Source organism: Trichosurus vulpecula, chromosome 7 (genome assembly GCF_011100635.1).
Source record: "Trichosurus vulpecula isolate mTriVul1 chromosome 7, mTriVul1.pri, whole genome shotgun sequence".
Classification (NCBI taxonomy): Eukaryota; Metazoa; Chordata; class Mammalia; order Diprotodontia; family Phalangeridae; genus Trichosurus; species Trichosurus vulpecula.
The window spans coordinates 157,377,670-157,391,650 of NC_050579.1; the positions used below are offsets into that span (position 1 = coordinate 157,377,670).

General features: G+C 36.6%; 1 protein-coding gene across 6 annotated transcripts in view; it reads left to right on the forward strand.

The window, feature by feature from the left end:
* Positions 1-13,981, forward strand: part of AK9 (adenylate kinase 9) — a 149,085-nt gene that overhangs the window by 116,847 nt on the left and 18,257 nt on the right. For all 6 annotated transcript variants that reach the window (XM_036769282.1, XM_036769277.1, XM_036769278.1 and 3 more), the window contains 4 exons: positions 2,170-2,383; positions 8,031-8,232; positions 9,667-9,813; positions 12,822-13,042. In XM_036769282.1, the coding sequence (XP_036625177.1) occupies positions 2,170-2,383; positions 8,031-8,232; positions 9,667-9,813; positions 12,822-13,042 (784 nt within the window). The remainder of the gene's footprint in view (positions 1-2,169; positions 2,384-8,030; positions 8,233-9,666; positions 9,814-12,821; positions 13,043-13,981) is intronic.

The following is a 13,981-nucleotide window of genomic DNA, read 5'->3' on the forward strand; positions in this document are numbered from 1 at the left end:
ATCATATATAATTAGAGCGAGAAGGGGCCGTGCAGACCATGTACTCCAACCCATTCTTTTTACAGATAAGACCCTAGACGTTAACTTACTTGCCCAAGGTCAATCACTAGTAACTAAGATCAAAAGTCATGTCTTCCTGACTCCATATTCAGGACTCTTTCCAAACAAGTATTCTTAGCTGAATTTTATAGTTATGGAAACTGAGACACCCAGAGTGGTGAAGTGAATTTCTCAAAGCTGCTTAGATAATAGGTGACAAAGATGGATACTTAGATAATAGATGACCAAGAAGAGATACAAATCCAAGTTTCCTGACTCTGAATCAAGGCCCTTTCCATTGTAGCATGGTGGTGATAAGTCTTATTCATGCTAACTGGGGCCAATATTTTCATTGCCAAAGCCAACCTTCTAAGTCAATCCTTCCCTGACCAACTCTGGGCCTCATTCATCAGCATCAATGATGTCTTCTAGATGCAGTGGATAGAGTGCTGGACATGGAGTTAGGAAGATATGAGTTCCAATCCAACCTCAAACATTTACTAGCTGTGTTTCTCTGGAAAATTCACCTAACCTCCTCCTAGGAATGATAATAATACCTAACTCACAGGGTTGTTATGAGGATCGAATGAGATAATATGGGTAAAGTGCTTAGCACAGTGCCTGGCCCTTAGATAGCAGTTAATAAATGCTTGTTTCCTTCCTTCCTGACTGTGGTCTGTTTGTCTGTATATCCTTCCTTGCCTTGGACTAGAACTTGGGAGATATAAGGATATAGTAGGAGATTAACCAGCTGCTTTTGATGAGTTCAAGTCTCCAGGCAGAGTCAAATTATATCCCCAGGTACTGAATATATTTGAAGTGGTCATTATAGAACCACCATCAGTGATCTTTGAGAGTCATGGAAACAGGAAAGGTGCTAGATGACCGAGATGGATAAATGACTCTATTTTCAAAATGGAGAAAATAATGGACTTGGAAAACTGAATATAAATAGCATGCCATTAATATATTCTCAGCCAAATTCTAGAATGGATTACTAAACACAGTCCGGGAGCATTTAGAAAATAAAGGTATCGTCATTAAGAGTCACCGGGTGACTCTTACCTTAAACTAGATCATTATTCCTGCCGAGTCAGAGTAAACAAGTATGAAGTGAGCTAAGTAATCTGTTTCTTGAAGACAGTGCAGCCTCTATGGTCCAGCATCCATGGGTTGCTTGCCATGTTTTTGTGTTTTATTGGTAAACTTCCCATCTGAAAAGGACAGCTCATTGTGCCCCCCAGATGTGCATTAAAGGTCATAGGATTTGGGATTGGAAGGATATCATCTCATTCCACCTTTTCATTTTGCAGATGAGGAAATAAATAAAAATGAATGAAAAAACGTTATGTAATTTTAAGGTTACAAATAGCAGATTGAAATTCAGGTCTTCTGACTCCAAATCCAGGAATGTTCTTTCCGTTATATCATAATGATATGTACTATATAGTCATGTCCATGTTGACAAGAAGCTTAGAGCTTCTGGCATATGAAACATCAAAAAATAAAGAGTCTTAACAATCCATGCACCTTAGGCTTGTTGTTTTTTTTTTAATATAACCTTCTGAGACTCTTCCCTTTCAATCAAGGGGAAGAACTGCTTGTTGGGGAAGAGGTCATCTGAACTATAAGCAATATGAAGAGAATTGAAGTTGTTGATATTAAATTTCATGAAAATTGATAATTAAATGACAAAGAAAAGAAGGTACATGTTGACTACATACATGTGCAAAGTCATCTAAAGTTGTTATAAAGCTGTCTGAAAAGAAGCATTTTAAAAATAACAAATTCTCAGACAGCAAAGTGTCATGGAACTCCAAGCTTGGAGTCAGGAAGACTTTAGTTCACATCTGACCTCTGACATTTACTAGCTGTGCAACCCTGGGCAGGTCACTTAACTGTGATTTGCCTCAGTTTCCCCATCTGTAAAATGGGGATAATAATAGCACCTACTTCCCAGGGTTGTTCTGAGGATCAAATGAGATAGTATTGTAAAACACTTAGCACAGTGCCTAGCACATAGTTAGCACTATATCAATGTTAATTCATATTAAGTTACAGATTCCCAATTAATGAGAATAAATGTGTATGTTAGAAATAACTGAAGAAATAATTTTGTTTATATTACAGCTATATGAAGGAGATGCTATCAAACCTTTAGTGAATGAAAATAATCCAACCTATCCTGTGATCCATCGACAATATATTTATTTTTTATCCGACAAAGTAAATAGGGATAAATTTATGAAGAACCCAATCAAATATATCCGTCAGCCCAAACCAAAACCTGCTGTGCCCATCAGGATTGCAGTTGTTGGTCCTCCAAAATCTGGGAAAACTACAAGTAAGTCTGCTTATTTCTTCATTTTCTTAAGCAAAGAACTGTCTAAAAACTATGATCATGTATTTATTTTGCAAATTTAATGGGAATAATCATGAACTAATAACTTTTGATTAACCCAAGAGCATAAATCCTTGGAGAAGAACTACATACTTTGCTGTTGGGAAATGTAGAAAAACTCATTTGGTAGAAAGAGGCTTTCTTCCCCGTCATCATGCACTCTTAACTAGAACATGCCACACGACACATGATTATATTGATAGATGCAGAATAGCCTGTGACAAAATAACAGCAATCATCAGTGCTAAAAACCATAACAAAGCATTGTCATAGAAGGGCTACATTTTATTTTAATAAAAATTGCATATCTAAAATCACATGCTAGCATTCATTATTTGCAATGAGGAAACACTAGAAGCTCTCCTAATAGATGTAGAAATAAATCAAAGATCTTCATGTTTCTCTCTTTGTATGTGTGTATGCATGTATATATGCACATGTATGTACATATACATATGCATGTACATAGAAGCTAAAGATATAACCATTTACAAAGAGACAAAACTATCCCTATTTGAGAATTACATGATAGTTTACTTATAAAACCCTAGATAATCAGCAAAGAAACTAATTGAAATAGTAGCTTCAGTAAAAGAGTGAAATACAAAATAAAACCACAAAAACCATCACCATTTCCATCTAGCAATAACAGAATATAGGAGGGGAAAAAATAAAGGAAAATCTCAATCAAAATGGCTTTAAAATGACTAAAATACCTGAGAGTCAATCTACAAAAAAAGAAACACTCAAGACACACTCAAGTATAATTTTAAAAAATATATTCTTTCAAGAAAAAAGAATACCTTAAATACTTGGAGTGATGTTCATTGCTCATAGTTGGAGATTATACTACAATAAATAGTATGAGATGTAGTTCTATACTAATCAATCTATAACAGAAGCACTTTCTGGGTAATTTTGAGGGGAAGGACCTGAGAGGGGCCAGGTGGGGTGGGGGGAGGGAGAGAGAGGGAGGGAAGGAGAGAGAGACAGAGAGAGAGAGAGAGAGAGAGAGAGAGAGAGAGAGAGAGAGAGAGAGAGAGAGAGAGAGAGAGAGAGAGAGAAAGAGAGAGAATGAATATGAGGCAGTATGGTACAAAGGAAGAGGACTGGTCTTGGGATCAAGAAGACTTGGATTCAAATCCTGTCTCACACATATTAGCTATTTGACCAAGTCACTTAACTTTTCAGTACCCTAGGCAACTATCTAAGACTAAAAGGGATAGACCAGTTACTACACTTTATTGATGGAGAGAGGAAGCCTTCCCTAACCCCTCTTAATTCCAATGCTTTCCTTCTGTTAATCATTTCCAATTTTCCTCTCTATAGCTTGCTTTGTATATATTTGTTTGCATGTCGTCTCCCCATTGGGTTGTAACTTCTTTGAGATCAGGGACTGTCTTTTGTCTCTTTTCGTATCCCCAGCGCTTAGTATAGTGCCTGGCACATAGTAGGCACATAATAAATTGTCATTGAATAAATGAGTTATATTAATATATGTTATTGAATGAATGAATATATACATATTATTGAATGAATTAATATATATTAATGAATATCCAGTCTACTCACATCCCAAAAAATCCAAAAGTTAAATAAATATAACAGACTAGAAAGTACTTCCTATGTAGCTATAATTAACATTTATAAAACTTTCAACTTTGGGATTTTGGTGATTGGAAAACAAGATCATGGGGCTGAGACTCAAGAACTGGGGCTATCACTTCCTTACTGAAAAATGTGGGCAAGTAATTTAAACTTTCCAAGCCTCATTTTAACTCATTTTTAAAATGATAGTATGGGATTAGATGATTTCTAAGTCCCCTTTGGGACCCTTCTGGCAGTGGTCATTAGTCCACTTTCCTTTGGCACTACTACGCCTTCTTTAAAAATTTCATTTAGTATTTTATTTTTCCATAACTGTATGTAAAAACAATTTTTATCATTCATTTTTAAAGTTTTAAGTTCCAGATTCTCTCCCTCCCTCTCTCCTCCTTGAGAAGACAAGCAATTGGTATAGATTATACATATATAGTCATGCAAAACATATTTCCATATTCATTATGTTGTAAAAGAAAAAATAGACCAAAAAAATACACCAGGGAAAAAAAGTAAAACAAGTATGCCTTGATCTGCATTCAGATTCCAGTTCTTTCTCTGGAGGTGGAAAGCATTTTTCATCATAAGTCCTTTGGAATTGTCTTGGACCATTGTATTGCTGAGAATAACTAAGTCATTCACAGTGGATCATCATACAATATTGCTGGTACTGTGTACAATGTTCTCCTCGTTCTACTCATTTCACTTTGCATCAGTTTATAAAAGTCTTCCTAGGTTTTTCTGGAACCGTCCTACTCATCATTTCTTACAGCACAATAGTATTCCATCACAATTATATACCACAGCTTGTTCAGCCATTCCCAATTAATGGGAATCCCCTTGATTTCCAATTAGGTGCCACCAGAAAAGAGCAGCTATAAATATTTTTTGTACATATAGGTCCTTTTCCTTTTTGTTTTTTATCCCTTTGGGCATACATACCTACTACTAAGCCTTCTTCACTTATTGCTTTCATTCTCCCTAGTCACAGACTCAGAAAGCAGCACAGGTCTAGCCTGAAGAGACCTCAGAGATCATTGGGTCTAAATCTCTCATTTTGTGGGTGAGGAAACTGAGACTCAAAAGATTAAGTGACTCGCTCGGTGGTCATGCAAGTAGTGTCAAAGGTGTATTTGGACCCGAGTCCTTTAACTCCAAATCCATCATTCTTTCCACCTTGTCACATTGAGAGTCCTAAAGCAGGACTTGTATATTATGACTAAAGTCTTGAGAATTGAGAATTAGCTACTTTAGGGGCTTTGCCAGGAGTCAAGGCGGACGGTTTTCTCAGGATCTAGGTGTCATCTGGGTGAATTCTGTGGTAAGGCAAAAACTACTTTCATTATGAAAGACCTTGGCTCCCAGAGTATCCATTAACCAAAATATTGTTGAGAATTATTGTCGTTCAGTCATTTCTCAGTCCTATCCAACTCTTTGTGACCCCATTTGGGGTTTTCTGGGCAGAGATACTGGAGTGGTTTGCCATTTCCTTCTCCAGCTCATTTTATAGATGAGGAAACAGAGGCAAGGAAGGTTAAGTGACTTGCCCCGAATCCCCCCATTAACCAAAAGATGCTACCTAGGATATGTTACTCCAGTGGCACTGTTGGGCATAGAAGAACTGACCAAAAGATTGTGAAAGTCTTAACCCAAAAATATTTACAGTGAAAAATAACAGCGAAAGTTACAAAACTAATTCTAATATTGAGATCATTAGGAATATTTGCCTTCAAAATACTTTATATATGCATTATAATTGCTTCACATGTATAATTATAAGCATAAACCATGTAAGAATAATATTGTAAAATATATATATATATCATTGCCACATAGAAAGTATTTGAAAGGAAAATGTGTACTTGGTTTTTGCCATTTCTGTTCATTGTGTAGAGTAACAGAAAGACAGTTGGATTTAGAGTCAAAGGTTGTTCAGTAGTTCCAGCCATGTCCAATTCTTTGTGATCTCATTTGGGGTTTTCTTGGCAAAGATAGTGGAGTGGTTTGCCATTTCCTTCTCCAGCTTATTTTACAGATGAGGAAACTGAGGCAAACAGGGTTAAGAGACTTGGCCAGGGTCACATAGCTAGTATAAGTCTGGGGCCAGATTTAAACTCAGTACTTCCTGACTCTAGGCTTGGTGCTCTATCCACGGTACCACCTGGCTGCTCCTTAGAGTCAGAGGACCTGAATTCAAATCCAGGCTTTGCAACTTAGAATTTGTGTGACTCTGGACAAATCACTTAGCCCTTAAACTAGGCCTCAGTTTCCTCATCTATAAAATTAGATGATTAAACTAGACAATCTTTAATATCCCTTCCAACCCTAAATTAGTAACATATGATCCTATGAACCAAAGGGCAGCAAAATAACTCAGTATAGCTAGAATGCTGAGCCTGGAGTCAGGAAGACCTGAGTTCAAATCTGGTCTCAGACACTTACTAGCTGTGTGACCTTGGGCAAGTCACTTAACTCTGCCTCAGCTCCTCATCTGTAAAATAAGCTGGAGAAGGACATGGTAAACCATTCCAGTATCTTTGCCAGGAAAACCCCAAATGGGGTCATGAGAAGTCAGACATGACTGAAATAACTGAACAGCAACTATGAACCAAAGTTATTAACCAAATACATTAAGTCATAATTACCTGTGATCTTTAATGATGATAATTTAGTGATAAATGTTATAAAATCGTTTTTTCTTGTGTCTGACTAAATTTCACTGGCTACTAACATTAACAAGAGTTTGAAGCTAAAGACTACATGATGAGCTTTTGAAGGGCATTTCAGAAGCAAACGGCTAAGAAAATGTTCAACGCATTAAAAAGTTTTTGCACAAACAAAACCAATGAAGTTAAGATTAAAAGGAAAGTGGAAAGCTGGGAAAAAATTTTACAGCAAGTGTCTCTGATAAGGACCTCATTACTCAAATATATAGAGAACTGAGTCAAATTTATAAGAATATAACTGATAAATGGTCAAAGGATATGAACAGGAAGTTTTCAGATGAAGAAATCAAGGCTATATCTAGTTATATGAAAAAAAATGCTCTAAATCACTACTGATTAGAGAAATGCACATTAAAATAGCTCTAAGGTACCACCTCACACCTATCAGATTGGCTAATATAACAGAAAAGGAAAATGATAAATGCTGGAGGGGATGTGGAAAAATTGGGACACAAATGCATTGTTGGTGAAGTTGCAAATTGATCTAGCCATTTCTGGAGAGCAATTTGGAACTATGCCCAAAGGGCTATAAAACTGTGCATACCCTTTGATAAAAAAAAAATACCACTACTATCTATACCCCAAAGAGATAAAAGGGAGGAGAAGGACTTACTTGTACAAAAATATTTACAGCAGTTCTTTTTGTGATGGCAAAGAATTGGAAATTGAGGGAATGTCTATCAATTGGGGAATGGCTGAATGAGTTGTAGTATCTGATTGTGAAAGAATACTCTTGTGCTATGACAAGCAGGATGATTTCAGAAAAACCTGGAAGGACTTAAATGAACTGATGAAGAATGAAGTGAGTAGAACCAGAAGAACTTTGTACTCAGTAATAGCAATATTGTGTGATGATCAACCGTGAATGACTTAGCTATTATCACGAATACAATGATCCAAGACAGTTCGAAAGGACTCATAATGAAAAATGCATTGCACCCCTAAAGAAAGAACTGATGGAGTCTAAATGCATATCAAAGCATACATTTTCACTCTTTTCTCTGGGTTTTTTTTGTTTGTGTTTTATTTCATGACATGACTAATATGTAAAAATGTTTTGCATTATTGCACTTGTATAACCTATATCAAATTGCTTACTACCTCAGGGAGGAAAGAGGAGAGGGAGAGAAGGAGAGAATTTGGAACTCAAAATTTTTAAATAACATATGTTAATTTATTACATGCAATTGGGAAAAAATAAAATATTATTTTAAAAATGAATAAAGAGAAAAAACAAAATGTTTAATGCTATTTATGCTTTGCAGTTGCCAAAAAATTTGCACAGGAATATGGCTTACAGCGTTTGTCAGTAGGAGATGCCATGCGTACAATACTGAACCAGCATCCAGAAACAGAGTTGGCACTTATGTTAAACTGGCATCTTCATAAAGGATTAACAACACCTGATGAGCTGGCTATCCAGGCTTTAGAAATTGCTCTGATGGATACTGTGTGCAATACTGCAGGGTAGGCTTCCTGATATTAAATGTTGAAAATATGTCATGAGAATTTTTACTTTTACAAGATGTATTGTGTTATATAGTTTTTCAAAAGTTTTTAAACATCAATTAATTCAATCAATTTAAACATCAATTATATTCTGAAAAACTATGAAAACCAAAAATATGCATTAAATTTAGTGCGAGAAAACTTTAATCTGCATTCTTACAGCAATTGTGATAGAGTTTGTACTTTCATCAGGCATGGAAAGATGTGTTTGAAATACTATTTGAAAATGCCATAGGGGGAAAGGTAAGTTCATTTACCCAAATTAGTGAGACCCAATTAAATCACTGCAAGAGTATGTACATATTCAGCCTATTCTGTGAAGGGTCTTTCTCAGGAGAAAAGGAAAAGGGAAGGAAGGAAAAGAAGGAAGGGAGGGAGAGCTGAAACTGGTCTAGAGCCCAGTTCATTCATCTCAGCTAGATTGAAATGTGTGAGTGCCATAGACAGACCCAGAACCAGATTTTTCAGCTCTATTCTTTAGAATAACATAGTTTAAAAAGGTGACATAGCTAAGGTTCAGTATTTCTTGGGTACTGTATTATCTCACCAATTCCTACAAAAGCCTAACTATCCAAATATAAACTGAATCCATATATATACCAAATCTCTCATTACCCATCTTTTAACAGCCTCCAAAAATTAATAATAAATATGCAGCCCCATAGTATGGGTTTTGTTGAACATGTAGGCAATATGGACTCTTTATTGCAAAGTTCTCTTATTTCTGTTTAAAGTTTCTCTTTTTATAGAGAAGAATTTGAATTAAGGGAAATTTTGCCATTTAAGCAAGAACAAAGGCTAAGAAAATCTCAAAATAGATCAATGTTTAGATTGTAGAAGGTCTGTGAACTTGATTTTTAAAAACAATTTAACTATTTCATTAAAATTGGTTTCCTTTATAATCCTATATATTTTATTCTGTGCATTTTAAACCGTTATTATTATGGTCCTTAGGCTTCACCAGAATGCCAAAGGGATTTATGATACATTTAAGGGGAAAAAAAGAGCTTACGAAGCCCTGGACTGAATCTACATAAAGTACAGTAAAGCCTACTGTTATTTGCCCCAAGACATATTCCTTTTCTAACAGATATCTGTGGGGTAATGAGACACATAAGAGAAATCCATGAACAGCAATAGTTCAGCAGCATACCCTAGGTGGAGCAATACAGTCTAAAGAAAAGGAAAAAAACTACATAGTTGGGAGAGGGAATATATGGCTTGTATTTGATCTATTTTAGGACATGTTCACAATTAAGCTTATTTATTTTATTTGCTTAAATGAAGTTGTATTAGGACTTGGTGTCTCTTTTCCTGACATAAAAAAATATATTAATGATAAAGAAGAATAAATTATGGGAAGATTTACGTAACTAAGTTCTTCTTTAATAGGGTCGTAATTGATGGATTCCCTGTCACAAGACATCAGGTGGACCTCTTGGAATCGAGGAGTATCATTCCTGTGATAATTTTTGAATTACAAGTCCCTACAAAGGAGATTTTTAAGCGAGCACTACTAGATAATCAAGCTAGTGAAAAGTAAGACGGTCGATATTTTTTTTAAAGACTACGTCTCCCTATCTTGTCCTATCTGCACTTGTAATTGAAGGGGCTAATCATGTGCCTGATCCCACTTTGATAGGCATTACTCCTGGGGGCTCAGCATATTAATATTAATGCCCAACAATGCAGATACCTGATGGGTCTAATGCCCCGCAGTTCAGAATTCCGGAGCTCAGGAGATCTACCAGCCTGCGAACAGAAATTACAGACACTCACTACCATGTGCAGCTGCTCAGTGAAATTTAATGACAAACTGAAAAAAGGTGGATCAGGAATTACATACATGTACTACCATGTGTGGCTGCTCAATGAAATTTAATGAAAACTGAAAATAGTACTCATAAAGTTCTAGTTTTAGCTCTACAAATATATCAATCGATGATTTTGTGCAAGTTCATATGATAATAACAATAATAGCATTTATATAGTGTTTTAAAGTTTGCAAAGCACTTTACAAATATTATCTCATTTGATCCTTTCAATAACCCTGAGAGGTAGGTGCTGCTATTATCCCCATTTTACAGGTGAGGAAACTGAGGCACGTAGAGGTTAAGTGACATGCCTGGAGTCACACAACTAGTAAGTATCAGAGGCTGTATTTGAACTCAGGTTTTCCTGACTCCAAGTCCAGCACTCTATTCTCTATGTCACCTAGCTGCCTCCTAGCAATATAATTGCAATAAATATGAAATTTGTCACCTCTCTCCATGAAAGGAGAAGTCAATGACAGTAGAGCTTTGAGTATGATAATGGGATAATATAAATACATATTCATAACTAGTATTTACATTGTACTTAAAGGTTTGTAAAACACTTTACACATATTATCTTACTTAATCCTCACAAGAACTCTAGGAGGTTGGTGCTATTATTATCTTTGTAGATAAAGAAAACTGAGCCCAAGAAATGGCTTTAAACTGAGAAGTAATGGCATGATCCCAACTACTTGTATTCACCCTAATTAAAATGCAAAAGAATTAAAGATAAGATTGAAGTAGAAGAAAAATGGTTGCCTCTAAGAGTTGAGATAGGGGATTAAAAACATATTCTTTGCACTTGCCCTGAATTATTTATTAAGTAATATTGCATAATCCCATGAAGATATTCCATCTAAAATTGCCCCCAAAACATGTGATTTTAGCTATCTAAAAATGTTCATCTTCTTTACACATCAAATAAAACCAAACAAATACATGCTTTGGATGATGATAATACTTAATAGGAATATTCTATGCTGGGGGTGACTAGAATTGGCCAGTGAGATGCTCCTGGTCTTTATGAGCCTGACCCAGTCTTAACAAGGACTTGAATATATACAGACATCTGGTTCTGGTTGGCTTCCCGTCTCCGGGGATAAAAGATCTCCTGAGTTTGATAAGTTTACCCGTGGGGTCTTGTCCAGAATCATCTTTCTAACTCACATTCATAACTGAAGAATCAGGCGCCCTAGAGCAAATATATCAATACATGAGTTAAAAGTTAAAGCTGTTCTGGGTTTTAAGAGCACCTCTGAGGGGTTTGGGAAGTCTTTTTCTAATATGGGCTCAAGTACCTGTTCCAGGGTGTTCTCAATATCAATCACCAGGTACAGTACACCCTTAAATCATCAATACCTTGAGTGCCTAGCACTCCAGTATCACTTAATCAATTAAGTTAATTAGCTCTTACAAGGGATATTTACTGAGGTTTGGCAAGGACATAAGCATTCCCTAGCCCCCGATACCTGGAGAGACATTCTTTATGACATCGGAGTCCTGGGTTTATATCTGGCCTCAGACACTTACTAGCTGAGTGACCCTGGACAAGTCACTTAACCCTGTTTGCCTCAGTTTCTTTGTCTGTTAAATGAGCTGGAGAGGGAAATGGCCAACCACTCCAGTATCCTTGCCAAAAAAAAACCCTAACTAGGATCATGAAGAGTCAGATGTGACTGAAAAAACTGAACAACAGACATTAAGAAAGCCATGTTTTGTGGAAGACGGCAAAGTGTCATTGGTTGGGTGGTTAGTGGTTGTCCTTCATTCTTGTAAAGGACCTAAATGACATCACTGTGTTAGAGTCAAGTTACAATATGTCCCACTGTGCCTTATCGGACCAATACAAGCTCGGAATGCTCTGCCACAGGTCAGTCACAAACAGTCCATGTGAACCTTTGGGGTGGATTCTCTAAATTTGCCCCGTCTTGAGTTTCTTCTGAGCTACCTCATAGAGCACAGAACTTCCTCTGATGAGTCCCATGTCATGCAATTCCAAAGTTCTTAAGAGAAACCTTAAAAGTGGCCTTGTATCTCTTTTTCTGACTGCCATGTGAGCACTTACCCTACGTGAGCTCTCCATAAAATAGTCTTTCAAGAAAAGCTTACGTTTTGCATTCAAACAACATGGTCAGCCCATCAGAGTTGCTCTCTCTGCAGTAGAGTTTGAATGCTCGGCAGTTTAGTTGGAGAAAGGACCTCATTGTCTGGTATCTTAATCTGCCAGGTGATTTTCAGAATCTTCCTAAGACGATGCAAATGGCACAGTGTCCTAGAGATATGATACATGGCAACTACAAGGCTCAATCAGTGCTAAATTTACTTGGCTGTTAAATTAAATTTACAAGGCTCTGAAATAGAGACAAGCATAGATTATGTTTTCTTATCTTCAGAATAAGTGGTCTATGAAATGAAATGAAAGATAGAGTAAAATGACCAAATCTAAAGTACAAGTTGCTTTTATTTGATCACTGTTAAAATGTATGCTTTTTGGAATTTATTTTTATGATAAAAATAGAAGAAAAGTCTAAGAGGTGACAAACACTCCTGATAACAGAAATCATATTTCTAAATTATTTGAAAACATACTGTAGAATAAGGAATTTATAATATAGAATAGTATATTAATATTGAAATAAAACTCATTTACACAGTTGTCATCCTCATACTTGTTTTCAGGAAAATACATGCAACAACATTTTTTTCTCTTTCTTTCTTATCTTTCTTTAGTTTACCTTATCCACTACATAACAGCTCACAGATTTTGTCTATCAAGATCTCATGTCTAAACAAGCACAGAGCTGTTATTAAGGAATTCTATGAAGAAGAACATCAGAACTGGTATGTAATCGATGGATTTCACAGCAAATGGTGGGTGTGGAATGAAATCCTTGAGAACGTTCAGACGATGAATAAACGCATCCAGCTGTATTTGGAAAGAATACAAGCAGGTAAGAAAACTGTTGCTGTTAAAATAAATTTCTGCTTCATATTTACACATTTATTTCGAGAACGTTGATAACTTTTTGGGAGGCAGGGCAATTGGGGTTAAATGACTTGCCCAAGGTGTCACAGCTAGCAAGTGTGTCAAGTGTCTGAGGCCGGATTTGAACTCAGGTCCTCCTGACTCCAGGGCCGGTGCTCTACTCGCTGCCACCTAGCTGCCCCTAATAACTTTTAAATACAAAGCATTTTTAAGTCATTTTGAATACGTTGTATTCATAGGGTGTGTCTATAATCAATCAATCATTCATACAAGAAGGACTTAGTAAGTCTTAACTGTGCGCTTAGCAGTTGGTAAAATCTAAAGTACTATATTTGATAGTGACAAGATGATTATCATTATCGAGGTCAAGAATTTAAATATTTGTATTATTTAACCCAGGGGTGGGGAACCTGCGGCCTCGAGGCCACGTGTGACCCTCCGGGTCCTTGGGTACAGCCTTTTGACTGAGTCCAAGTTTTACAAAATAAGTCCTTTTATTAAAGGGATTTGTTCTGTGAAGTTTGGATTCAGTCAAAGGGCCACATGTGGCCTCAAGACCACAGGTTCCCCACCCCTGATTAACCTTTGCTGGATTGTCACTGCAACAAAAGAATGATTTTATTCCTCTCTAACTGATTGTCCATCTCATTCCCCACACAGAGGCTGTTTCAAGCCTTCTCTTCTCTCCTCAATGCCCCCACATACCCCCCGCTCCTCCCGCACCTCTTCCCTAAACCCTCTAAGCTAGGAACCTTGTATCATACTACACTGAGAAAATAAAGGCCATTTGTCACAAGCTCCATCCTTCCTCTTCTTTTTTATTTCAGAATCCCTTGATATCATTCTCCACTCCCTTTTCCATTTTGTTGTTTGGTTATTTCAGTCATATCCACCTCTCTGTGAC